Source organism: Taudactylus pleione, unplaced genomic scaffold, assembly GCF_031769625.1.
Source record: "Taudactylus pleione unplaced genomic scaffold, aTauple2 ptg000255l, whole genome shotgun sequence".
Taxonomy (NCBI): Eukaryota; Metazoa; Chordata; class Amphibia; order Anura; family Myobatrachidae; genus Taudactylus; species Taudactylus pleione.
The window spans coordinates 1,381,453-1,407,469 of NW_028284657.1; the positions used below are offsets into that span (position 1 = coordinate 1,381,453).

Consider the following 26,017-nt stretch of genomic DNA (forward strand, 5'->3'; position numbering starts at 1 on the left):
CCCAACCATGTATAAGTGTCACACACATTACTGCCAGCACCATCTCTCACCCCTCACTCTCCCCAGCCATGTATAAGTGTCACACACATTACTGCCAGCACCATCTCTAACCTCTCACTCTCCCCAGCCATGTGTAAGTGTCACACACATTACTGCCAGCTCCATCTCTCACTCTCCCCAGCCATGTATAAGTGTCACACACATTACTGCAAGCTCCATCTCTCAGCCGTCACTCTCCGCAGCCATGTATAAGTGTCACACACATTACTGCCAGCACCATCTCTCACCCCTCACTCTTCCCAGCCATGTATAAGTGTCACACACATTACTGCCAGCTCCATCTCTCACCTCTCTCTCTCCCCAGCCATGTATAAGTGTCACACACATTACTGCCAGCTCCATCTCTCACTCTCCCCAGCCATGTATAAGTGTCACACACATTACTGCCAGCACCATCTCTCACCCCTCACTCTCCCCTGCCATGTATAAGTGTCACACACATTACTGGCAGCTCCATCGCTCACCTCTAATTCTCCCTAGCCATGTATATGTGTCACACACATTACTGCCAACACCATCTCTCACCTCTCACTCTCCCCAGCCATGTATAAGTGTCACACACATTACTGCCAGCTACATCTCTCACCTCTCACTCTCCCCAGCCATGTATAAGTGTCACACACATTACTGCCAGCTCCATCTCTCACCTCTCACTCTTCCCAGCCATGTATAAGTGTCACACACATTACTGCCAGCTCCATCTCTCACCTCTCACTCTCCCCAGCCATGTATAAGAGTCACACACATTACTGCCAGCACCATCTCTCACCTCTCACTCTCCCCAGCCGTGTATAAGTGTCACACACATTACTGCCAGCACCATATCTTACCCCTCACTCTCCCCAGCCATGTATAAGTGTCACACACATTACTGCCAGCACCATCTCTCAGCTCTCACTTTCCCCAGCCATGTATAAGTGTCACACACATTACTGCCAGCTCCATCTCTCACCTCTCACTCTTCCCAGCCATGTATAAGTGTCACACACATTACTGCCAGCTCCATCTCTCACCTCTCACTCTCCCCAGCCATGTATTAGTGTCACACACATTACTGCCAGCTCCATCTTTCACCTCTCACTCTTCCCAGCCATGTATAAGTGTCACACACATTACTGCCATCACCATCTCTCACCTCTCACTCTCCCCAGCCATGTATTAGTGTCACACACAATACTGGCAGCTCCATCGCTCACCTCTCACTCTTCCCAGCCATGTATAAGTGTCACACACATTACTGCCAGCTCCATCTCTCACTCTTCCCAGCCATGTATAAGTGTCACACACATTACTGCCAGCACCATCTTTCAGCTCTCACTTTCCCCAGCCATGTATAAGTGTCACACACATTACTGCCAGCTCCATCGCTCACCTCTCACTCTTCCCAGCCGTGTATAAGTGTCACACACATTACTGCCAGCTCCATCTCTCACCTCTCACTCTCCCCAACCGTGTATAAGTGTCACACACATTACTGCCAGCACCATCTCTCACCCCTCACTCTCCCCAGCCATGTATAAGTGTCACACACATTACTGGCAGCTCCATCGCAAACCTCTCACTCTCCCCAGCCATGTATAAGTGTCACACACATTACTGCCAGCTCCATCTCTCACCTCTCACTCTTCCCAGCCATGTATAAGTGTCACACACATTACTGCCAGCTCCATCTCTCACCTCTCACTGTCCCCAGCCATGTATAAGTGTCACACACATTACTGCCAGCACCATCTCTCACCTCTCACTCTCCCCAGCCATGTATAAGTGTCACACACATTACTGCCAGCACCATCTCTCACCTCTCACTCTCCCCAGCCATGTATAAGTGTCACACACATTACTGCCAGCACCATCTCTCACCTCTCACTCTCCCCAGCCATGTATAAGTGTCACACACATTACTGCCAGCACCATCTCTCACCTCTCACTCTCCCCAACCGTGTATAAGTGTCACACGCATTACTGCCAGCACCATCTCTCACCTCTCACTCTCCCCAGCCATGTATAAGTGTCACACACATTACTGCCAGCACCATCTCTCACCTCTCACTCTTCCCAGCCGTGTATAAGTGTCACACACATTACTGCCAGCTCCATCTCTCACCTCTCACTCTTCCCAGCCATGTATAGGTGTCACACACATTACTGCCAGCACAATCTCTCACCTCTCACTCTCCCCAGCCATGTATAGGTGTCACACACATTACTGCCAGCACCATCTCTCACCCCCCACTCTTCCCAGCCGTGTATAAGTGTCAAACACATTACTGCCAGCACCATCACTCACCTCTCACTCTCCCTAGCCGTGTATAAGTGTCACATACATTACTGCCAGCACCATCTCTCAACTCTCACTCTCCCCAGCCGTGTATAAGTGTCACACACATTACTGCCAGCTCCATCTCTCACCTCTCACTCTCCCCTGCCATGTATAAGTGTCACACACATTACTGCCAGCTCCATCTCTCACCCCTCACTCTCCCCAGCCATGTATAAGTGTCACACACATTACTGCCAGCACCATCTCTCACCTCTCACTCTCCCCAGCCATGTATAAGTGTCACACACATTACTGCCAGCACCATCTCTCACCTCTCACTCTCCCCAACCATGTATAAGTGTCACACACATTACTGCCAGCACCATCTCTCACCTCTCACTCTCCCCAGCCATGTATAAGTGTCACACACATTACTGCCAGCACCATCTCTCACCTCTCACTCTCCCCAGCCATGTATAAGTGTCACACACATTACTGCCAGCTCCATCTCTCACCTCTCACTCTCCCCAACCACGTATAAGTGTCACACACATTACTGCCTGCACCATCTCTCACCTCTCACTCTCCCCAGCCATGTGTAAGTGTCACACACATTACTGCCAGCTCCATCTCTCACTCTCCCCAGCCATGTATAAGTGTCACACACATTACTGCCAGCTCCATCTCTCACCCGTCACTCTCCGCAGCCATGTACAAGTGTCACACACATTACTGCCAGCACCATCTCTCACCTCTCACTCTCCCCAGCCATGTATAAGTGTCACACACATTACTGCCAGCACCATCTCTCACCTCTCACTCTCCCCAGCCATGTATAAGTGTCACACACATTACTGCCAGCTCCATCTCTCACCTCTCACTCTCCCCAGCCATGTATAAGTGTCACACACATTACTGCCAGCACCATCTCTCACCTCTCACTCTCCCCAGCCATGTATAAGTGTCACACACATTACTGCCAGCACCATGTCTCACCTCTCACTCTCCCCAGCCATGTATAAGTGTCACACACATTACTGCCAGCACCATCTCTCACCTCTCACTCTCCCCAACCGTGTATAAGTGTCACACACATTACTGCCAGCACCATCTCTCACCTCTCACTCTTCCCAGCCATGTATAAGTGTTTCACACACATTACTGCCAGCTTCATCTCTCACCTCTCACTCTTCCCAGCCATGTATAAGTGTCACACACATTACTGCCAGCACCATCTCTCAGCTCTCACTTTCCCCAGCCATGTATAAGTGTCACACACATTACTGGCAGCTCCATCGCTCACCTCTCACTCTTCCCAGCCGTGTATAAGTGTCACACACATTACTGCCAGCACCATCTCTCACCCCTCACTCTCCCCAGCCATGTATAAGTGTCATACACATTACTGCCAGCTCCATCTCAGACCTCTCACTCTCCCCAGCCATGTAAAAGTGTTTCACACACATTACTGCCAGCTTCATCTCTCACCTCTCACTCTTCCCAGCCATGTATAAGTGTCACACACATTACTGCCAGCACCATCTCTCAGCTCTCACTTTCCCCAGCCATGTATAAGTGTCACACACATTACTGGCAGCTCCATCGCTCACCTCTCACTCTTCCCAGCCATGTATAAGTGTCACACACATTACTGCCAGCACCATCTCTCACCTCTCACTCTCCCCAGCCATGTATAATTGTCACACACATTACTGCCAGCACCATCTCTCACCTCTCACTCTCCCCTGCCATGTGTTAGTGTCACACACATTACTGCCAGCTCCATCTCTCACTCTCCTCAGCCATGTATAAGTGTCACACACATTACTGCCAGCTCCATCTCTCACCCGTCACTCTCCGCAGCCATGTATAAGTGTCACACACCTTACTGCCAGCTCCATCTCTCACCTCTCACTCTCCCCAGCCATGTATAAGTGTCACATACATTACTGCCAGCTCCATCTCTTACCTCTCACTCTCCCCAGCCGTGTATAAGTGTCACACACATTACTGCCAGCTCCTTCTCTCACCCGTCACTTTCCCCAGCCATGTATAAGTGTCACACACATTACTGCCAGCTCCATCTCTCACTTCTCACCTCTCCCCAGCCATGTATAAGTGTTACACACATTACTGCCAGATCCATCTCTCACCTCTCACTCTCCCCAGCCATGTATAAGTGTCACACACATTACTGCCAGCTCCATCTCTCACCCGTCACTGTCCGCAGCCATGTATATGTGTCCCACACATTACTGCCAGCTCCATCTCTCACCCGTCACTGTCCGCAGCCATGTATAAGTGTCCCACACATTACTGCCAGCACCATCTCTCACCTCTCACTCTTCCCAGCCATGTATAAGTGTCACACACCTTACTGCCAGCTCCATCTCTTACCTCTCACTCTTCCCAGTCATGTATAAGTGTCACACACCTTACTGCCAGCTCCATCTCTCACCTCTCACTCTTCCCAGCCATGTATAAGTGTCACACACATTACTGCCAGCACCATTCTCACCTCTCTCTCTCCCCAGTCGTATATGTGTCAAACACCTTAATGCCAGCTCCATCTCTCACCCGTCACTCTCCCCATCCATGTTTAAGTGTCACACACATTACTGCCAGCACCATCTCTCACCCCTCACTCTCCCCAGCCGTATATGTGCCACACACCTTACTGCCAGCACCATCTCTCACCCCTCACTCTCCCCATCCATGTTTATGTGTCACACACCTTACTGCCAGCACCATCTCTCACCTCTCACTCTCCCCATCCATGTTTAAGTGTCACACACATTACTGCCAGCACCATCTCTCACCCCTCACTCTCCCCAGCCGTATATGTGTCACACACATTACTGCCAGCACCATCTCTCACCTCTCACTCTCCCCAGCCATGTATAAGTGTCACACACATTACTGCCCGCACCATCTCTCACCTCTCACTCTCCCCTGCCATGTATAAGTGTCACACACATTACTTCCAGCACCATCTCTCACCTCTCACTCTCCCCAGCCATGTATGTGTCACACACATTACTGCCAGCACCATCTCTCACCTCTCACTCTCCCCAGCCATGTATAAGTGTCACACACATTACTGCCAGCACCATCTCTCACCTCTCACTCTCCCCAGCCATGTATAAGTGTCACACACATTACTGCCAGCACCATCTCTCACCTCTCACTCTCCCCATCCATGTAGAAGTGTCACACACATTACTGCCAGCTCCATCTCTCACCTCTCACTCTCCCCAGCCATGTATAAGTGTCACACACATTACTGCCAGCACCATCTCTCACCTCTCACTCTCCCCAGCCATGTATAAGTGTCACACACATTACTGCCCGCACCATCTCTCACCTCTCACTCTCCCCTGCCATGTATAAGTGTCACACACATTACTTCCAGCACCATCTCTCACCTCTCACTCTCCCCAGCCATGTATGTGTCACACACATTACTGCCAGCACCATCTCTCACCTCTCACTCTCCCCAGCCATGTATAAGTGTCACACACATTACTGCCAGCACCATCTCTCACCTCTCACTCTCCCCAGCCATGTATAAGTGTCACACACATTACTGCCAGCACCATCTCTCACCTCTCACTCTCCCCATCCATGTATAAGTGTCACACACATTACTGCCAGCTCCATCTCTCACCTCTCACTCTCCCCAGCCATGTATAAGTGTCACACACATTACTGCCAGCACCATCTCTCACCTCTCACTCTCCCCAGCCGTGTATAAGTGACACACATTACTGCCAGCACCATCTCTCACCTCTCACTCTCCCCAGCCATGTATAAGTGTCACACACATTACTGTCAGCTCCATCTCTCACCTCTCACTCTCCCCATCCATGTATAAGTGTCACACACATTACTGCCAGCTCCATCTCTCACCTCTCACTCTCCCCAGCCATGTATAAGTGTCACACACATTACTGCCAGCACCATCTCTCACCTCTCACTCTCCCCAGCCGTGTATAAGTGACACACATTACTGCCAGCACCATCTCTCACCTCTCACTCTCCCCAGCCATGTATAAGTGTCACACACATTACTGCCAGCTCCATCTCTCACCTCTCACTCTTCCCAGCCATGTATAAGTGTCACACACATTACTGCCAGCTCCATCTCTCACCTCTCACTCTCCCCAGCCATGTATAAGTGTCACACACATTACTGCCAGCTCCATCTCTCACCTCTCACTCTCCCCAGCTATGTATAAGTGTCACACACATTACTGCCAGCTCCATCTCTCACCTCTCACTCTCCCCAGCCGTGTATAAGTGTCACACACATTACTGTCAGCTCCATCTCTCACCTTTAGAGTTTTTTTTTATTGTTATCTCAATGTCCTTTAGTTTTTCCATCATGCCGTCACCTGTAGACAGGATTTGGTTACAGGGTTAGAATAACAAGCACCCCGTCTGGCCAGACCACCCTCTGAAGAATCACTCACCATCCTGAGACTGATGCTCCGCCATTGAGTTTAGAATCACACTAAGATTATCCAGCCTGGAATTGAAGCTCAGCTCTGTCCGGTTTGCTGCACTGTCTATGGTAGAAAGGAAAGCAACATTTATTCTCCATGTGTGTGATAGTCTATTCATCATCACTTCATTTATACACAAGCAGATGAAAAATAAAATTTGCTTAAAATTTTATAGAATTTACGTGTCAGCCCTATTCATCATTCCTGTAACGGAGGAGATATTAGAAATATCTGCAGGTAACAATGTTCCAGTGATGTCACTAGGGAGGTAAGTACGATACCAGGTGTCAACCTCTGAGGAGCCAGCAGTGCGGGCAGATGCTTTCCCCTATGAGGCTACCTCCTCTTTTTTGGCCACAGGCATTAATGTGATGATTTTAATTTTCTCCCTGTGTGTCTCTGACCCCAGTAACATCACTATGTGACACTCCTACTACAGAAATACCTGCTGTGGTGCCACCATTGTACATCTGGGGATACTTAGTTAAGGTGTTCTCTGCATCATGTGTTTGGTAAGTATTCCCCATAGTATGTAGATATAAGGTGAGTGTTTTATAATATGAATCTGTTTGTGTGACGCACTCACTTGTCAAGGCCACAATGAGGATTATGATGACGAGGAGACCGGCACAGAGCAAGGACAGAGCACAGGTCAGATAGGGGGACTGTGAGACCCCTCTGCTCATCATGGCACCTGCAGAGATGGAGAGAGAGAAGGATGAGTGGATCTGCCGCATTCCTGTCCATGGGACCATTTCATCAACCACTCCAGGAATATATTAAGACCTCCATTGGTTTATCGCTGATTAACCTCTTAAAACATCCTTATTTAACATTAAACATAACTTATAAATAAGTACAGACTGTGTGAACCGGCCACTTTTCATATTTTGTGATTTGGTTTTGGATCTGGATCTTTCTTCATGTTTTGGATCTGGATTGGTTTTGCCAAAACCACCCTTCCTGAGGAGAGAGTGTACTTTATGTACAGGAACAAGCTTAAACCCCTAGGTATTTAGGAGCATAAATAGGTTAAAGTGTACTGGTAATTATAAGGTATTATTTGGAGGTTCTTGTCAGTCTATTAGAATCAGTGGGGTTATAGATTGTGGGATGAGTTTTATTTTATTTAGTACAAGGTCAGGCAGGGCTCTGCCTCTTTTTTCTTGGACTTTCCCTCCCTTCCTCCCCAATTGTTAATTTTTTGGGTGATGGGAAAGAGCGTCAGAATGGTGGTTAATATTACGGTAATTAATTACGGATGCAATGTGCATCATTGTATGGCTGATTTTACCCTACTGGGCTTAGCAGCACTGGCCTACTGGCCGGGCATTTGTTCAAATGCACTAGTGCAAATTTGGAGACCGGAATAATGTTACTTGCTTAAACGGCAATTGGCCCTGCAAGTATGGCGGAGGATCAGTGGAATTGCCTTAAGTGGATTTGACCATTTTTGTCTTATGTCGCTCTTTCTTTTTGCCACCAGTATTTTGAGATTTGATATTTTAAATAAAGGCTGATCAAGTTCTTTATAGCAAAACAGTTGTCAGTGTCTTTATTTTAGATAAGTTAAGGATAAGGTTAAGGTTATGCTGCACTGAGTTAAGTTATGCTCACATATAACGATAGGGCATTTAGGGTTTTGTGTTTTGGATCTGTATTTTTTGGAAAAAAGCATAAAAACAGCTAAAATCACAATTTTTTTTGTTCCTATACTATTATTAACCTCAATAATACTAATTTTCAGTCTATTCTGAACACCTTGCACCTCACAATAGTGTTTTTATGTCCAAAAGGTTGCACCGAGGTAGCTGGATGACTATGCTAAGCGACACGAGTGGGCGGCACAAACACGTGACCCATCTAGGAGTGACACTGCAGTGGCAGACAGGATGGCAATTTGAAAAACTAGGCCCCAAACAGTACATAATGCAAAGAAAAAAAAAAAATGCAAGATGGAATTGTCCTTGGGCCCTCCCACCCACCATTATGTTGCTTAAACAGGACATGCACACTTTAACAAACCAATCATTTCAGCAGGGTCTGCCACATGACTGTGGCCAGAAAAAATTACTTTGTTTGGGCCCCCACAAAATAAGCTGGCAATGAATCTGTCACTGTACAAACTGGCTCTACGGAGGCAAGATGTTGTCCTCATCTTCATCCACCAATTCCTCACCCTCTTCAGTGTTATTTACATCCTCATCCTTACAGAGTATTAATTCGTCCCCGCTGGAATCCACCACCATAGGTCCCTCTGTACGTTCTGGAGGCTGGTCTTCTGGAGGCTGGTCTTCCTAGAAGAATAATTAATTTCCATGGACATCATCTTCTCCACATTTTGTGGAAGCAACCTCCTACGCCTTTCACTGACAAGGTTCCCGGCTGCACTAAAAAACTCTTTCGGAGTACACTCTGGAGGGGGGGGGCAACTTAGATAAAATAGAGCCAGTTTGTACAGGGGCCTCCAAATTACCTCTTTTTCCTGCCAGTACAAGTACGGACTGTCTGACATACCTACTTGGATGCGGTCACTGATGTAATCCTTCACCATTCTGTCAATGGTGACAGTATCATATGCAGTGACAGTAGACATGTCGGAAATTGTTGCCAGGTCCTTCAGTCTGGAACAGATGTCCAAACTTGGTCCTGCCTGCCCTGCCCTGCATCACCGCCAGCGGGTTGCTTAGGATACCTAAGTTGTTTCCTGGCAGCCCCAGTTGCGGGAGAAAATGAAGACGGAGCTGTTGATGTGTCACGTTCCGCTTCAGCTGACAGTGTTTTTACCAGCATGTCTTTGCACCTCTGCAGGCTTTTGTCCACCAGAAAGAGAGACACCATGTAGGCTTTAAATCTAGCATCAAGCACAGTGGGCAAAATGTAGTGGTCTGCTTGCAACAGATTGACCACCCTTGAATTCTGGGAAATCAAATGAAAGGCTTCATCCACAAGTCCCACATGCCGAGCAGAATCACTCCATCTTAGCTCCTCCTTCACTTAATCCAGCTGCTTCTGCAAATGTCTGATGAGGGGAATGATCTGACTCAAGCTGGCAGTGTCTGAACTGACTTCACATGTGGCAAGTATGTGGGGCTGGAGAACCTTGCACAACACAGAAATCATTCTCCACTATGCTTGAGTCAGGTGCATACCCCCTCCTTTGCCTATGTCATAGGTGGATGTATAGGCTTGAATGGCATTTTGCTGCTCCTCCATCCTCTGTAGCATATAGAGCATTGAGTTCCACCACATTACAACCTCTTGCTTCAGGTGATGGCAGGGAAGTTCAAGAGTGTTTGGTGGCGCTCCAATCTTCGGCACGCAGTCGCTGAATGGCAAAAGTGGCCAGAAATTTTGGGGCCACCCAAAGAGTCTCCTGCATGCCCCTGTCATTTTTAAAAAAAAGTTGCACCACCAGATTTATTGTGTGAGCAAAATATGGGATGTGCTGGAATTTGCCCAGATGTAATGCCCACACAATATTGGTGGCATTGTCAGATATCACAAATCAGCAGGAGAGTCTAAGTGGGGTAAGCCATTGGGTGATGATTTCCCTCAGTTTCTCTAAGTGGTTGTCGGTGGTGTGCCTCTTACTGGAACCGGTGATACACAGCGTAGCCTGCCTTGGAATGAGCTGGCGTTTCTGAGATGCTGCTACTTGTGACGCTGCTGTTGTTGCTGTATAAATCTACCCAATGGGCTGTCACAGTGATATAGTTCTTAGTCTGCCCTGTTCCACTTGTCCACATGTCTGTGGTTAAGTGGACATTGGGTACAACCACATTTTTTAGGACACTGAGGACACTTTTTCTGACATCTCTGTACATTCCCAGTATCACCTGCCTAGTGAAATGGAATCTAGATGGGATTTGGTACCAGGTACACACTACCTCTATCAATTGTCTAAATCCCACTGCACTAATGGTGGGTACCGGATGCATGTCTAACACCAACATAGCTGTCAAGGCCTCAGTTATCTGCTTTGCAACAGGATGACTGCCATCGTACTTCATCCTCCTCACAATGGACTGTTGGATGGTCAATTGCTTAGTAAAAGAAGTAGTGTTCCTACTTCCTCTCTAGGATGATGAATGACTCCCAGCAACAACAGCAGCAGTGGCAGCAGTAGGTGTAGAAATGTAGGTTCCTGTGCTTTTGCCAACTTAAAAATTTTCATTTTTCTAGTAGTAGGAGGAGGACTTCCATCATTATGTGAAGCTGAACCACTAGTAATGAACATAGGCCAGGATCTTAGCCATTCCTTGTCACTCCGTGTCGTAAATGGCATACTGGCAAGTTTACGTTTCTCATTAGATGATTTACATTTTTTTTTAGGGTCATTTTACTGAAGTTTGGCTTTTTGGATTTTACATGCCCTCTACTATAACAGTGGGCATCGGCCTTGGCAGCCGACGTTGATGGCATTTCATTGTCTATGTCATGACTAGTGGCAGCAGCTTCAGCACTAGGAGGAAGTGGTTCTTGATCTTCCCCTATTTTATCCTCCACATTTTTGTCCTCCATTTTTTTTATGAAGTGCTTTATTTTTGTGTAAAAATTTTTAGGTAAAAATTAGTTTGATGAATGGCAGCGTACAACCCACAGGACATCCCCAGTAAAAATTAGTTTGATGAAGGGCAGTGTACACCACAGGACATCCCTTGTAAAAATTAGTTTGATGAAGGGCAGCGTACAACCCACAGGACTGCTCCTATAAAAAATAGTTTGATGAATGGCAGCTTTTCACACTGGGGGTGGGTCAACAGAGCACCCCTGAAGGACAGAGCACCCTCTGGACAACACAGCACTACAGCCAGTCAGCCCCTATGGACAGGATAACAGCAGCCTGCCAGGCCCTATGTGTATGGACAACAGTAGCCAGCCAGCCCAGCTTTTCACACTGGGGGTGGGTGAAGAGAGCACCTCTGAAGGACAGAGCACACCCTGGACAACACAGCACTACAGACAGCCAGCCCCTATATGGACAAGGACAACAGTAGCCAGTCAGCCCCTATGGTCAGCATCAGCAGCAGCTCCCAGCTCCCTTCCTCCCTCTTCACAGTAGCCAGCCAGCAGTACTTTATTATTTTTTATAACTAAGTGTAAGTAAGTAACACATAACACTGAGCTCCCAGCTCCCTAACTCTGCACACTCCACAGCTGGAATGAAAAATAGCGGCGATCACAGGACCTTTATAGAATCCAAAACCCACAAGAACTGACAGCTGGATGATGATGTTTTGCCTCATTTTGGGAACCGAGTATGGCGGGAAAACGCGAGTTGGACTCGGTTGCCAACTTGGATTAGGGGGGGGTCGGGGGTTTTCAGATTTTGGAATTCCAAACCCACTTATCCCTATAATAAATTGATGGACACAATCACACCTTGGCTTAAGGTCACAGTTCTTATTTATGAATTTATCTAACTGAGGTTGCCAGGAGACGCTGCAATCTCAGTTCCAGTCTTCTAGATGGAGACATATTTGGGGGACAACTGAAACACCCCCTCTAAAGGCACTCTCTTGCTGCAAAGGACTTGCCTCCTGGGCCTAGTCCAAATGCTTCCATATAAAAAGTGCCCGGATCCCCCACACATAGATGGACAAACTCGCCATATACTGTACATTGAGGGCCATCACCCTCACAACGCTCTCTTGCGCCACAATAAAGCTACTAAGATGCAGCAATCTCCTGTCAATGCTGCGCCTTCCCTAAAAATGAATAAAAAGTTAGCATAGTGACCAAAACAGCAGTAAAGGCTTTGGGCGGGAGGATGGGCTCCACAAATGAAAAGAGGCCAAACACAGGCAACACTACCACTTTTATACAGCCAATTTAGACACACCCACAGTCCGCTCATTGGTCAGACAACCAACCACCTGACCAAAAAGCTAATCTACATAGTAACAAGGCTGTCAAACCAGCCAATTAGCAAAGAACCCAGGAATCTTATCTATTCTCAGCCTATTCAGCTTTCGTCTGTTATATTGGTGCATTAAACAAAAATTAAACAAAAAAAATAATTTAAAAGTTAGAAAACATGTTTATAACACACTATGAGTTACACAGGCACAGATTCTGTATCCAGCAGAGCTAACAATCTAGTCTTAGGATTTCAAGCACGTCCTCCAGTGCCATTGCTATGAGGACCGGAAACACTGAGATCTACACATCCGCCACACAAGGAGATTCGGGTCCCGTGTCAGGATGAGAGGTCCCATTACAGAGTCACATCCCACATACTGTACATACTGGGCCCAGTATAACCTAATAATGAATGGTAAAGGAGGATATTCGCTACCAACCTCAGCTGTTTCCCGTCTCCTGTACTGTCACAATCACAAATGTAAAATGAAGGTGCGTGTACTAGTATGTACATGTATAAGGCATGTTCCTGAGCGTGATCTGTGTATAAGTGCATACTGTTACTGCTGTTTATATAGGGTACAGTGTATATTATGGTGGAAGCCTTTAGTCACCGCGCACAGCCACAGAAAAGTGATTAACAATACAAGTGGGTGGTCTGGGGGGATCCGAAGATCCCATTCACACTAAATTGTGTCACTGAGGCCCTGCCCTCAGCTGCACATTGCCAGGTATCTCAGCACTGTGTAGAGGGGCAGGGCCATAATCACAGTCATGCCCCCTACTCCACCCCTAAGCTCATACCACACCTCTACCTGTGTGTGTAATTGCAGAGTGATTGCAGTGCACATGCAGTGCAAACAATCAGTTGATCACAATCAGTACATATTTCCATTTGTGTACGCTGCTGAGTCAGGCCCTTGATCCCAGTGCATGGTAGGGAACATGGGCTGTAATCTCCACTTGGCAGTCACTGATGTGAATAGCTGTGGAACACTCCCATTACTGCGCTGTGTAACAAGTGTGCGCTATATAAGGAACTGCTAATAAATACATCGTTATAGCGGAGATCCATCTTCTTCCCATATTATTATCACCTTGTTTTTTCCACCAATTGGATCCTGTGATTCTGCCTTGTGTTGCGACCCTGTGAAAGTTCTGGAATTCTTGATTATCCAGTGACATGTTCTGTGAGGAGAAAACTTCATTACCACTCACTGGTCTATGCTAGTCATTGTAATTACCAGTAAGGTGTATACTGTATACATACACACACACACATACACACATATCCCTGGTATATGATCTATGGCAGGCTTCCTGAGAGCAGAGAGAGTAAGAGGGGGGAGCAGAGAGAATCAGAGGGGGGAGCAGAGAGAATAAGATGGGGGAGCAGAGAGAATTAGGGGGAGAACAGACAGATTCAGAGGGAGACTAGACAGAATCATAGGGTTAGCAAAGAGAATCACAAGAGGGAGCATAGATTATCAGAGGGGGAGAGTAGAGAGAATCAAAGGAGTTCAGAGAGAATAAGATGGGGGAGCAGAAAGAATCAGAGGGGGGAGCAGAGAGAATAAGATGGGGGAGCAGAAAGAATCAGAGGGTGGATCAGAGAGAATCAGAGGGGTATTAGACAGAATCAGAAGGGAGCAGACAGAATGAGAGGGGGGAGCAGAGAGAATCAGAGGGGGGAGCAGAGAGAATCAGAGGGGAGAGCAGCGCGAATCAGAGTGGGGAGAAGAGAGACCCACAGGGTAAGCAGGTAGAAAAACATGGGGGAGCAGAGAGAATTACAGAGTGGAGTAGAAATAATCAGAGGGGAGAGCAGAGAGAATCAGGGGATGAGCAGAGAGAATCAGAGTGGGGGAGCAGAGAGAATCAGAGGGGGGGGAGAAGAGAGAATCAGAGGGGTAGTAGACAGAATCAGAGGGGAGAGCAGAGAGAATCAGAGGGGGGAGCAGAGAGAATCAGAGGGGTAGTAGACAGAATCAGAAGGGGAGCAGACAGAATCAGAGTGGAAGCTAGGAGAATAAGTGGGGGGAGATTGGAGAATCACAGGGGGAGTAGAGAAAATCAAGGGAAGCAAAGAGAATTAGATGGGGGAACAGAGAGATTCAGAGGGGGAGCAGACAGATTTAGAGGGGGAGCAGACACATTTAGAGGGGGTGCAGACAGATTCAGAGGAGGTAGAAGGGAGAATCAGAGGGGGACCAGAGAGTATCAGTCGGTTGAGCAGAGAGAATCAGAAAGGGAGCAGAGAGAACCAGAGGGGGAGCAGAGATTATCAGAGTGGGAGAGTAGATAGACTCAAAGGGTGAGCAGAGAGAATCAGAGGGGGAAGCAGAGAGAATCAGAGGGGGAAGCAGAGAGAATCAGAGGAGGAGCAGAGAGAATCAGAGGAAGAGAAGAGAGAATAAGAGGGGGAAGCAGAGAGAATCAGAGGAGGAGCAGAGAGAATCAGCGGAGGAGCAGAGAGAATCAGAGGGAGAGTAGAGAGAATAAGAGGGGGGAGCAGAGAGAATCAGTGGAGGAGCAGACAGACTCAGATGGAGAATAGAGAGTATCAGAGGGTGGAGCAGAGAAAATCACAGTGTGAACAGAGAAAATCAAATGGTGAGCAAAGAGAATCAGAGGGTGAGAAGATAGAATCAAATAGTGAGCAGAGAGAATCAGTGGAGGAGTAGAGAGAATCAGTGGAGGAGCAGACAGATTCAGAGGGAGAGTAGAGAGAATAAGAGTGTGAACAGAGAGAATTAAAAGCGTAAACAGAGAGAATCAGAGGGGAGAGCAGAGAGAATCAGAGGGGGGAGCAGAGAGAATCAGAGGGGTAGTGGACAGAATCAGAAGGGGAGCAGACAGAATCAGAGTGGAAGCTGGGAGAATCAGAGGGGGGAGATGGGAGAATCACAGGGCGAGTAGAGAAAATAAAGGGAAGCAAAGAGAATTAGATGGGGGAACAGAGAGATTCAGAGGGGGACCAGAGAGTATCAGTGGGTTGAGCAGAGAGAATCAGAAAGGGAGCAGAGAGAACCAGAGGGGGAGCAGAGATTATCAGAGTGGGAGAGTAGATAGAATCAAAGGGTGAGCAGAGAGAATCAGAGGAGGAGCAGAGAGAATCAGTGGAGGAGCAGAGAGAATCAGAGGGGGAAGCAGAGAGAATCAGAGGAGGAGCAGAGAGAATCAGAGGGAGAGTAGAGAGAATAAGAGGGGGAAGCAGAGAGAATCAGAGGAGGAGCAGAGAGAATCAGAGGGAGAGTAGAGAGAATTAGAGGGGGGAGCAGAGAGAATCAGTGGAGGAGCAGACAGACTCAGATGGAGAATAGAGAGTATCAGAGGGTGGAGCAGAGAAAATCACTGTGTGACCAGAGAAAATCAAATGGTGAGCAAAGAGAATCAGAGGGTGAGAAGATAGAATCAAATAGTGAGCAGAGAGAATCAGTGGAGGAGTAGAGAGAATCAGTGGAGGAGCAGACAGATTCAGAGGGAGGGTAGAGAGCATCAGAGGGGGGAGCAGAGACAATCAGAGTGTGAACAATGAAAATTAAAAGGGGAAGCAGAGGGAATCAGAGGGTGATCAGATAGAATCAAATGGAGAGCAGAGAGAATCAGAGGGGAGAGCAGAGAGAATCAGTGGATGAGCAGAGAGAATCAGAGGGGGGAACACAAAGAATCAGAGGGGAGAGCAGAGAGAATCAGAGGGTGAGTAGACAGAATCAGAAGGGGTGCAGACAGAATCAGAGGGGAAGCTGGGAGAATCACAGGGGAGAGCTGGGAGAATCACAGGGTGGAGCAGAGAAAATCCGTGTAGGAGCAGACAGATTCAGATGGAGAGTAGAAAGAATCAGAGGGGGGAGCAGAGAGAGTCAGGTGAGTACAAGAGAGAATTACAGAGTGGAGTAGAGATAATCAGAGGGGAGAGCAGAGAGAATCAGTGGATGAGCAGAGAGAATCAGAGGGGGGGAGCAGAGAGAATCAGAGGTGTAGTAGACAGAATCAGAGGTAGAGCAGACAGAATCAGAGGGGGGAGCAGAGAGAATCAGAGGTGGGAGCAGAAAGAATCAGAGGGGGGAGCAGACAGATTCAGAGGGAGAGTAGAGAGAATAAGAGTGTGAACAGAGAGAATTAAAAACGTAAACAGAGAGAATCAGAGGGGAGAGCAGAGAGAATCAGAGGGGGGGAGCAGAGAGAATCAGAGGGGTAGTAGACAGAATCAGAAAGGGAGCAGACAGAATCAGAGTGGAAGCTGGGAGAATCAGAAGGGGGAGATGGGAGAATCACAGGGGGAGTAGAGAAAATAAAGGGAAGCAAAGAGAATTAGATGGGGGAACAGAGAGATTCTGAGGGGGAGCAGACAGATTTAGAGGGGGAGCAGACAGATTCAGAGGAGGTAGAAGGGAGAATCAGAGGGGGACCAGAGAGTATCAGTGGGTTGAGCAGAGAGAATCAAAGGGAGCAGAGAGAACCAAAGGGGGAGCAGAGATTATCAGAGTGGGAGAGTAGATAGACTCAAAGGGTGAGCAGAGAGAATCAGAGGAGGAGCAGAGAGAATCAGTGGAGGAGCAGAGAGAATCAGAGTGGGAAGCAGAGAGAATCAGAGGGGGGAGCAGAGAGAATCAGTGGAGGAGCAGAGAGAATCAGAGGGAGAGTAGAGAGAATAAGAGGGGGAAGCAGAGAGAATCAGAGGAGGAGCAGAGAGAATCAGTGGAGGAGCAGAGAGAATCAGAGGGAGAGTAGAGAGAATAAGAGGGGGAAGCAGAGAGAATCAGAGGAGGAGCAGAGAGAATCAACGGAGGAGCAGAGAGAATCAGAGAGAGAGTAGAGAGAATTAGAGGGGGGAGCAGAGAGAATCAGTGGAGGAGCAGACAGACTCAGATGGAGAATAGAGAGTATCAGAGGGTGGAGCAGAGAAAATCACAGTGTGAACAGAGAAAATCAAATGGTGAGCAAAGAGAATCAGAGGGTGAGAAGATATAATCAAATAGTGAGCAGAGAGAATCAGTGGAGGAGTAGAGAGAATCAGTGGAGGAGCAGACAGATTCAGAGGAAGGGTAGAGAGCATCAGAGGGGGGAGCAGAGACAATCAGAGTGTGAACAAAGAAAATTAAAAGGGGAAGCAGAGGGAATCAGAGGGTGATCAGAGAGAATCAAATGGAGAGCTGAGAGAATCAGAGGGGAGAGCAGAGAAAATCAGTGGATGAGCAGAGAGAATCAGAGGGGGGAGCAGAGAGAATCAGAGGTGGAGCTGAGACAATCAGAGGGGGGAGCAGATCCAATCAGAGGGGAGAGCAGAGAGAATCAGAGGGGGAGTAGACAGAATCAGAAGGGGAGCAGACAGAATCAGAGGGGATGCTGGGAGAATCACAGGGGAGAGCTAAGAGAATCACAGGGGGAGCAGAGAAAATCAAAGGGGGGAACAGAGAGAATCAGAGGGGGAGCAGACAGATACAGAGGGTGAGCAGAGAGAACCAGAGGGGGAGCAGGGATTATCAGAGTGGGAGAGAAGATAGAATCAAAGGGGGGCAGAAAGAATCACAGAGGAAGCAGAGAGAATTAGAGGGGGAGCAGAGAGAATCAGTGGAGGAGCAGAGAGAATCAGTGGAGGAGCAGACAGCTTCAGAGGGAGACTAGAGAGAATCAGAGGGACGAGCAGAGAGATTCAGAGGGACGAGCAGAGGGAATCAGATGGGGGAGCAGAGATAATCAGAGTGGGGAGCAGAGTGAACCAGTGGAGGAGCAGAGAGAATCAGTGGAGGAGCAGACAGCTTCAGAGGGAGAGTAGAGAGAATCAGAGGGGGGAGCAGAGAGAATCAGAGGGAGGAGCAGAGAGAATCAGATGGGGGAGCAGAAATAATCAGAGGGGGGAGCAGAAATAATCAGCGTGGGAGTAGAGAGAATCAGAGGGGAAGCATAACGAATAATATGGGGATCAGAGAGAACCAGAAAGGTGAGCATAGAGATTTAAATGCGGAACAGAGAGATTCAGAGAAGGAGCAGTAAAAATCAAAGGGGGAGCAGAGAGAATCAGAAGGTGAATTAGCGATAAGAGGATCAGAGTAATTAGAGATGGATCAGAGGAATAAGAAATGGATCAGAGGGGGGTCAGAGGAATCAGAGGGGGGTCAGAGAGATTGAGAGGGGGTTCAGAGTAATCAGAGTGGGGTCAGAGAGAATCAGAAGTGGAGCAGAGAGAATCAGGTGGGTATAAGAGTGAATCAGATGGTGGAGTAGAGATAATCAGATGGGAGTCAGATAGCTTCAGAAGGGGTTTAGAGAGATTCAGACCTGGAGAAGTGAAAATAAGAGGAGAACAGATATTAAGGGGGTGTGGGGGGAGATATAGAGGGAGATTACAAAGATTCATAGGAGAGAGCACAGAGATTCCCATGGTGGGGGGGATGAGATTGATATAGAAGGAAATTAGAGAGATTCAGAGGGTGGAGTAGTGAGAATCAGAAGGTGGATCAGAGGAATCAGAGGGAATCGAAGAGAATCAGAGGGGGATCAGAGATAATTACATGTGGAGCAGAGGGAATCAGAGGGGGAGCACAGAGATTTAGGTGGGCATAGAGATACAGAGGGAGATTAGAGAGATTCAGAGAGGGAAATAGAGAGAATCAGAGAGGGGGCACAGTGATTCAGAGGGGAATGAGAGAGAGTCAGAGGATGAAGCAAAGTGAATTAGAGGGATGAGAATAATAAAAAATCACATGGAGAGCGAACTAGAGAGGTGGAGAAAGAAGACAATGTGGGAGGTCCTGGGTAAGGTGGCCCTCCTCCCACGAAGATGCTGGTTAGGACCAGATCCTGCATCACCGGGCATGCCTCGGGGGTATGGCGCATCATCACCAGATGACGTGGTTGGCCAATGAGGGCCCACTGTGTCATCAATCCCAAAAGGTCATGCAATGGGTTATTTAAACGTGCAGCCTGGAGAGGTGGTGTGTTTGGTAGCAGCTGGAGGACACGCATTGTCGCTGGAGGGAGTTCTGGATGCAGTCAGCGGGTCAGGTAAGCCCTCAGTGAGGCCCTTCTGCTTCTTTTGTTAGGCACTGAGCATCATTGTTATCCACTGTATTATTTTGCTAGGCTACTGTGCATCATTGTCATCCACTAAATCACCACCATCGGGCGTTAAACCAAGGCCATTGTTTTCCTTTGTTAGGCTACTGTGTATCATTGTCTCCCACTGTATCCCCACCATGTGGCGCTAGGCCACAGTTAGTATTATTGTTCGGCACCAGGCAACAGGGATCACCCTCATTCAGTGCTAGGCCACAGGGATCATTGTTGTTCAGAGCTAGGCCAGAGGTATTACTCTCACATGGTGCTAGGTTGCTGTGCTCTCTTGCAGGAGTTTTGACCAGGACCACCTGCCCATCAAGGGGACAAAAGCATACCCAGTGAATACATTCTGTGTTCGTGTGTTGCAATATTGTTGTGCATGTTATCCCCTCTACCCCTTTTCCCTCCTCAGGCTCAGTATGGGTTGCACCCTGGTGCCTGGCACATGGATGTAACCAGTCTGAGGCCAAAATTGCCATTGATGACCATCTACTAGTCCCTGTAAGGTCTGTCTGTCAGTAGTTGTGGAACCAAGGTCCCTTCTAGAAGCTCAGTGTGTCCGACCTCTCTTATAGAATAGACCATCCCGGCTGTGTTGAACCAGAGAGAGACCCAGACTCTCGGTAGGAGTACCTTGGTGGCCTGAAGTGAGAGCTATGGGTTGCGAGAGGAAAGTGTCCTTCTACACCTGCAATAGTCCACCCTCTCACCCCTCGACAGGAAATAGACGCAAGCTGGAAGACCACCCATTAAGATGCTGGATCCAGCCTCCTACCCTCTGACCAAAGGACACCCATCAGAAAAGGTGGACCCAATTTTCGACCTCCATGTTACCCCGGCCATTGGAGACACCATGCAACTCCTCCAGAAGTTCGATGGACGGAACATGGAACTGGATGACTGGATGGACCAGGTGGAGTCGGCAATCCATCTGTATCATCTCCCCATGATTGTACAGGTAGACAAGGTGCTGCAGGCCCTGCTGGCGGAAGCAAAACAATCCATCAGCAACCAGCCCTTGAGCAGAGGAAGGACCTCAAGGGGGTTTTCAAAATCTTGAAGGCCACTGACGGGGAACAGTCCACACTGACCAACCTCCAGAAACGTCTATTCGCTTGGATCCAGTGTGTCGATATCCTAATTTGCCAATGCCCTCCAATGTTGCACAGATCAGGTATAGGCACGGCAGGACACAGACTGGCTGACCAGAAACCCAGACACAGTCTTAGAGGACATATTCATGGAAGGTCTGAGGAGTAGTATTCTATGCCACCACCTCCAGGACAGGATTGAAGGGGACCCCTGGCTTATGTTCCACAAGGTGCTGGAGAAGACCTTGGCAAAGGAGTTTGGTTCCTGCACCATGATGGCCACACCCCCAAACCACACCTCAACCCACAGGAGAGTTGCATCAAGGAGTTGACCAACACTCTCCTGCTGGTCCAGTAGGAAGTATCAAAGCTTAGGCAGCGAGTTGAGCAGTTGGAGGACCATCAGGCCACGACGGAGAACTAAGCCGAAGAAGAGAGGCACCACGTCAAAAGCCCCTCGAGCGAGACCCATCCAGGTGCAGGGAATTGATGGGAACAGGCCAACAGGACACTAGGGGTCCAGTCTGCTTGGAGTGCGATCGACCCGGCCATTTCGCCTGTGAATGTCCAGTGGTACGACCTATCTGGGACAACCACCGAAGGCTTTCAAACTAATGTCCCTTGCAGTTGTGGGCCAAACTACAAGCAAGGACAGACAAACGATTGGACATTACCCACTCATCAGATCTCATTGGAGATTTCCCCATGGTAATAGCCCAGCTGGTGGGAAAAAGCCAGTGCTGTCTCCAGGATACAGGTATCCAAGTGTTGACCATGTGCCAGCAATGCTTCCAGGAGAACTAGGCCTGCCTGCAGTGAACCAACGTGGGGCATTTTGTAATCCTCATGGCCGCAAACAACCAACCGATTCCCATCTTGGGCATGGTGTGGGTCGAGGTGGAACTATACGCCCAGTCCCTGGGAAGGAAAGGCATCATGGTTGTCGCAGGGAGGACTTGAAGCATGGGTCTGTCATCTTGGGAATGAATATACTTTGTTGCTTGGATCAAGCCCTAGTCCTGGAAAAGGCCCCATGTATTGGAGACACCTAGGGGTGCAGAAGCTTGTGCAGCAGGCCCTGCAAAAGGTGATGCAGCTGTGTGAGGGACCATCTCCAGCCAATAATTCAGGGCCCCTGGGATGTATCAAGACCAGCCATAGCCAATGGGTGAGGATTCCCACCAGGCAGGAGGTTGTCTTGGACCTGCCTGTGTGGGTGCAACAGCCACTGGAGGGAAGGGATGTCATAATAGAAACTTCCTGGTTTGGCCAGACCAATGCCTAATTGAACGTGCCTCAGTCTATGGCAGCAGTCAGGCATGGGGTGGTGCCCATCCGGATCTGTAAGATGGGGGACTCCCCTGCCTGGATTCCCCCAGGACCATCTTATCAGAGGTGGAGGCTGTGCCCAATGGCAGCATTGAGTCAGGGTGAAACATGCTCCCGAAGCCCAATGTGCTGAAACCATGGATGCTGGCTGTGAGGGAGGAAGCACGAGAAGAGCCCAATGAAGACTGGAATGGGTGAATAATACTCAAACAAATAGACATGCCCCATGGAGAGCTCAGCCCAACCGATGTCAAGAAGCTCAAGTGGCTACTGTGGAGGAGACAACAGGCAATCTCACGCAGCAAAGATGACTTTTGTTACACCTGGGTGTTGGAACATGAGATCAACAGCGGGAACCAGCCACCCATCCGGGAGTGAAACAGACCCATCCCACAAAAGCCGTACCAGGAGGTAAAGATCATGATCTGCCAGATGCTGGATAACCACTTCATCAAAGAGAGCAAGAGCCCGTGGGCAACTCTGATTGTCCTGGTTTAGGAAAGGACAGGGCCGAATGCTTCTGCGTGGACTATCGGAAGTTGAACAACTGCACCATGCAGGATGCATACCCTCTACCCTGCATTAAATAAGCATTGGCAGCCCTAGTCCTGGCCAGCGGCTATTGGCAAATGCCAGTGGCTGAAAGGGGCCAATCAATGATGGCCTTTATCACCCCCATGGACCTATTTTATTTCTGCCGAATGCCCTTTGGACTCTCCAATACACCAGCTACCTTCCAACTGCTCATGGAAAACTACAGCTCATTCAAACTCAAGCTGCTGGCTGTGGTGTGGGCCATGATGGAGACGTTTGCCAAGTACTTGACTGTGGTAGAGTTTGAGGTCATTATGGATAACAACCCTTTGGCACACCTGGACATGGCCAAGTTGGGGGCACTGGAGTAGCGGTGGATTGCCCTTCTGGCAAAGTTTTCCCTCAAGATCAGGTACCGTCCGGGGAAGGACAATGCCAATGCCGATACCCTGTACTGTTTTACCAAGGGCCCATTCGATGAAGACCAGGAAGGCCTGGAAATCCCTGATCTTAGGGACCACCCCACAGACCCCCGGAAGCCACCAGTTGTGGCCTCCAGCTGCAGAGCACTGTCCCCAAGTGAGCTGTACTGCAGAAAGGCAATGGCTGAGGAAGTCATTGGAAGTGGCAGAGTGCAACAACAATACCTCAAGGCACCCCCAGCCCGGGGGCATGTGGCGGAGTCCGTCCCAGTTGAAGAACAAGTACTGGTTAGTGAGAAGCGCCCAAGGAATATGCTAAGTCTGCAATGGGAGGTACTGCTCTATATCATGCAGTGACAAGTTTCCCCCAACAACCCAGTCTATGAGGTGCATGCCAAAGACGGCAGCGATCACACACACACCCTGCACCAAGACATGTTGCGACCCTGGGAGTTTGGGGACTCACTCGAGCCAGAGCCACAGGACCTGGGCTGCAACACTTAGCCACCCACCCTCCCTGCAGGACCAGGGTCCCCGAGGTCACCCCATTCACCCATTCCAGGGACCCGAACGCTCCAGTCTCCGCAGAGGAGCTGGCCGGAACCGAACCACCCCTACCAGAAGCATGGGGGGCAAGAATCCCACAGCCCGGACCATAAGGAAGCCCACCACCAGCCGAACCAGCCACCCCATCCCCCGTGCTCCAGTCCGGAGGTTCACAAGTTCAATCCTGGGAGTGCTGCCACCATGGTTCGCCGACCCCAACTTCGAGTGGTTGTGCCACCCCAGTCTTTGTGGGGAGAGTGTGGAAGGCCCAGGGTAGGCCGCCCCTGTTCCCATGAAGATGATGGCAAGGACTGTACCCTGCTTTGCCGGGCATGCCCACATGGTTTGGCACATCATCAACAGGCAACGTGATGGGCCAATGAGGGTCCACCACGTCATCAACCCCAGAAGGCTGTGGGGCAGGTTATTTAACCCCTGCATACGGCCCAGCATGGTAGTGTGTTCAGTAGCAGGCTGAGGACACGCATTGTCACTGGAGGGAATCCAGGACATGGTCAGCAGGTCAGGTAAGCCCTCAGTGAGGCTCTTTTGCTTCTTATGTTAGGCACTGTGCATCATTGTCATCCACTGTATTCTTTTGTTAGGCTACTGTGCATCATTGTCATCCACTGTATCACCACCATGCAGTGTTAGGCCAAAGCCATTGTTTTCCTTTGTTAGGCTGCTGTGTACCATTGTCACTCACTATGTGGCACTAGGCCACAGGTAGCTTTATTGTTTGGCACCAGGCCACAGGGATTGCCCTCTTTCAGCGCTAGGCCACAGCTGGCATTATTGTTAGGCACCAGGCCACAGGGATCACCCTCATTTGGCGCTGGGTCACAGGGATCATTGTTGTTCAGCACTAGGTTGCAGGTATTGCTCTCACATGGTGTAAGGCTGCTGTGATCTTTAGCAGGTGTCGTGACCAGGACCACATGCCCATCAAGGGGACAAGAGCATACCCGGTGAGCGCATTGTGTGTTCGTGTGTTGCATTTTTGTTGTGTGTGTTATCCCTACTACCCCTTTTCCCTCCTCGGGTGTTCTCGTTCGGGTTGCACCCTGGTGCCTGTCATGTGGGTGTAACCAGTCTGAGGCCAAAATTGCCAATGATGACCATCTTCTAGTCCCCATAAGGTCTATCTATCAGTCAGTAGTTGTGGCACCAAGGTCCCTTCTAGAGGTTCAGTGTGTCTTACAGTGTAGACCATCCTGGCTGTGTCGAACCAGAGAGAGACCAGGACCATCAGTAGGAGTACCTTGATGGCCTGAAAGTGAGAGCCATGGGGTGCGAGAGGTAAGTATCTTGCCACAACTGCTTGGCAGCAGTCGCACACAATAGTCCACCCCTTGCCCCTCTTACAAGAGAACCAGAGGAAGAGTAAGAATAAGGATCATTTGGTCAGAGATAAAAAAGGGAAAAAGAGAGGGGTAAGATAGGCCGGAATCAGAGGGGAGGAGGCAAATCAGATCCATACATGGAAAGGGCAGTGAGAGAGGACCAGTTATGGTAGATAAATGTGATAACAAGAGAGCAGGATAGGTGACAACCAGGCAGGCCTGCCAAGAGCAGCAGAGGGCCTGGGTAACAGGGGGCGTGGCCTAATCTTAGGAGGCGTGGCCACGCTCCCTTCCCGGAAAAGAAAACTAAAAACTTTGCAGCGGCGCTGCGCTCTGGGGAGGGGGCACTCTAAGCCCCTCCAGCCCTGCTCAAAGCCCAGGGGGGACATGATCAGGGTGATTTTTCCCCCCCACGGGCATAGGAGACTGCTGTAGCTGCTGCTCAGCAGCCACGAGCAGTCTCCACTGCAGCTCAGCACACGCAGTGTGCTGGACTACTGTGAGGGAGGAGGGTGGTGCCAGACCCAGGCCCGGGTAATATGTACCCACCCCCCTCCTCGGCACCCCTGCAACCAGGTGGAGGGGAGAGCAGAAAGAACAGTAGAGGGGGAGAGAGGACTAAAGAGAGACCACCAGATAGAGTCCTATGAGACAGAATGATTCTGTGCATCTACATGGTCCCTGTACAGATACCACTCAGAAAGAGCGTACGGTCAATCTGCCAGTGACGGGCTGCTATGTCATGTGTATTACACAATACCTAGTGGGGTGCTGGCAGTGCCTGGAAAGATTCACTAAAGCCGGAAAGGTTGTGCTGAGCCCCCAATTGCTATATATATGGCAAAACATTACAGTGACAACCAGCGGTAATCTTATTATACTGCTGTTACTGAAGGGAGGACATAACTACTGTAGTAATTGCTAAAGGTGTCATGGCTTGTTATATGGGGCCCTTGGTGTCATCTCTGGTCTCTCTATCTCTCTCTCTCATCCCACCTGG

General features: G+C 49.1%; 1 protein-coding gene across 1 annotated transcript in view; it reads right to left on the reverse strand.

The window, feature by feature from the left end:
• The window catches only part of LOC148515061 (asialoglycoprotein receptor 1-like), a 612,937-nt gene that overhangs the window by 526,808 nt on the left and 60,112 nt on the right, over window positions 1-26,017 (reverse strand). The window contains exons 2-5 of the mRNA XM_088480537.1: window positions 13,788-13,878; window positions 7,412-7,519; window positions 6,793-6,888; window positions 6,655-6,714 (exon numbers count right to left, since the gene is read on the reverse strand). Coding sequence (XP_088336663.1) covers window positions 6,655-6,714; window positions 6,793-6,888; window positions 7,412-7,519; window positions 13,788-13,875 — 352 coding nt within the window. The 5' untranslated portion in view covers window positions 13,876-13,878. The remainder of the gene's footprint in view (window positions 1-6,654; window positions 6,715-6,792; window positions 6,889-7,411; window positions 7,520-13,787; window positions 13,879-26,017) is intronic.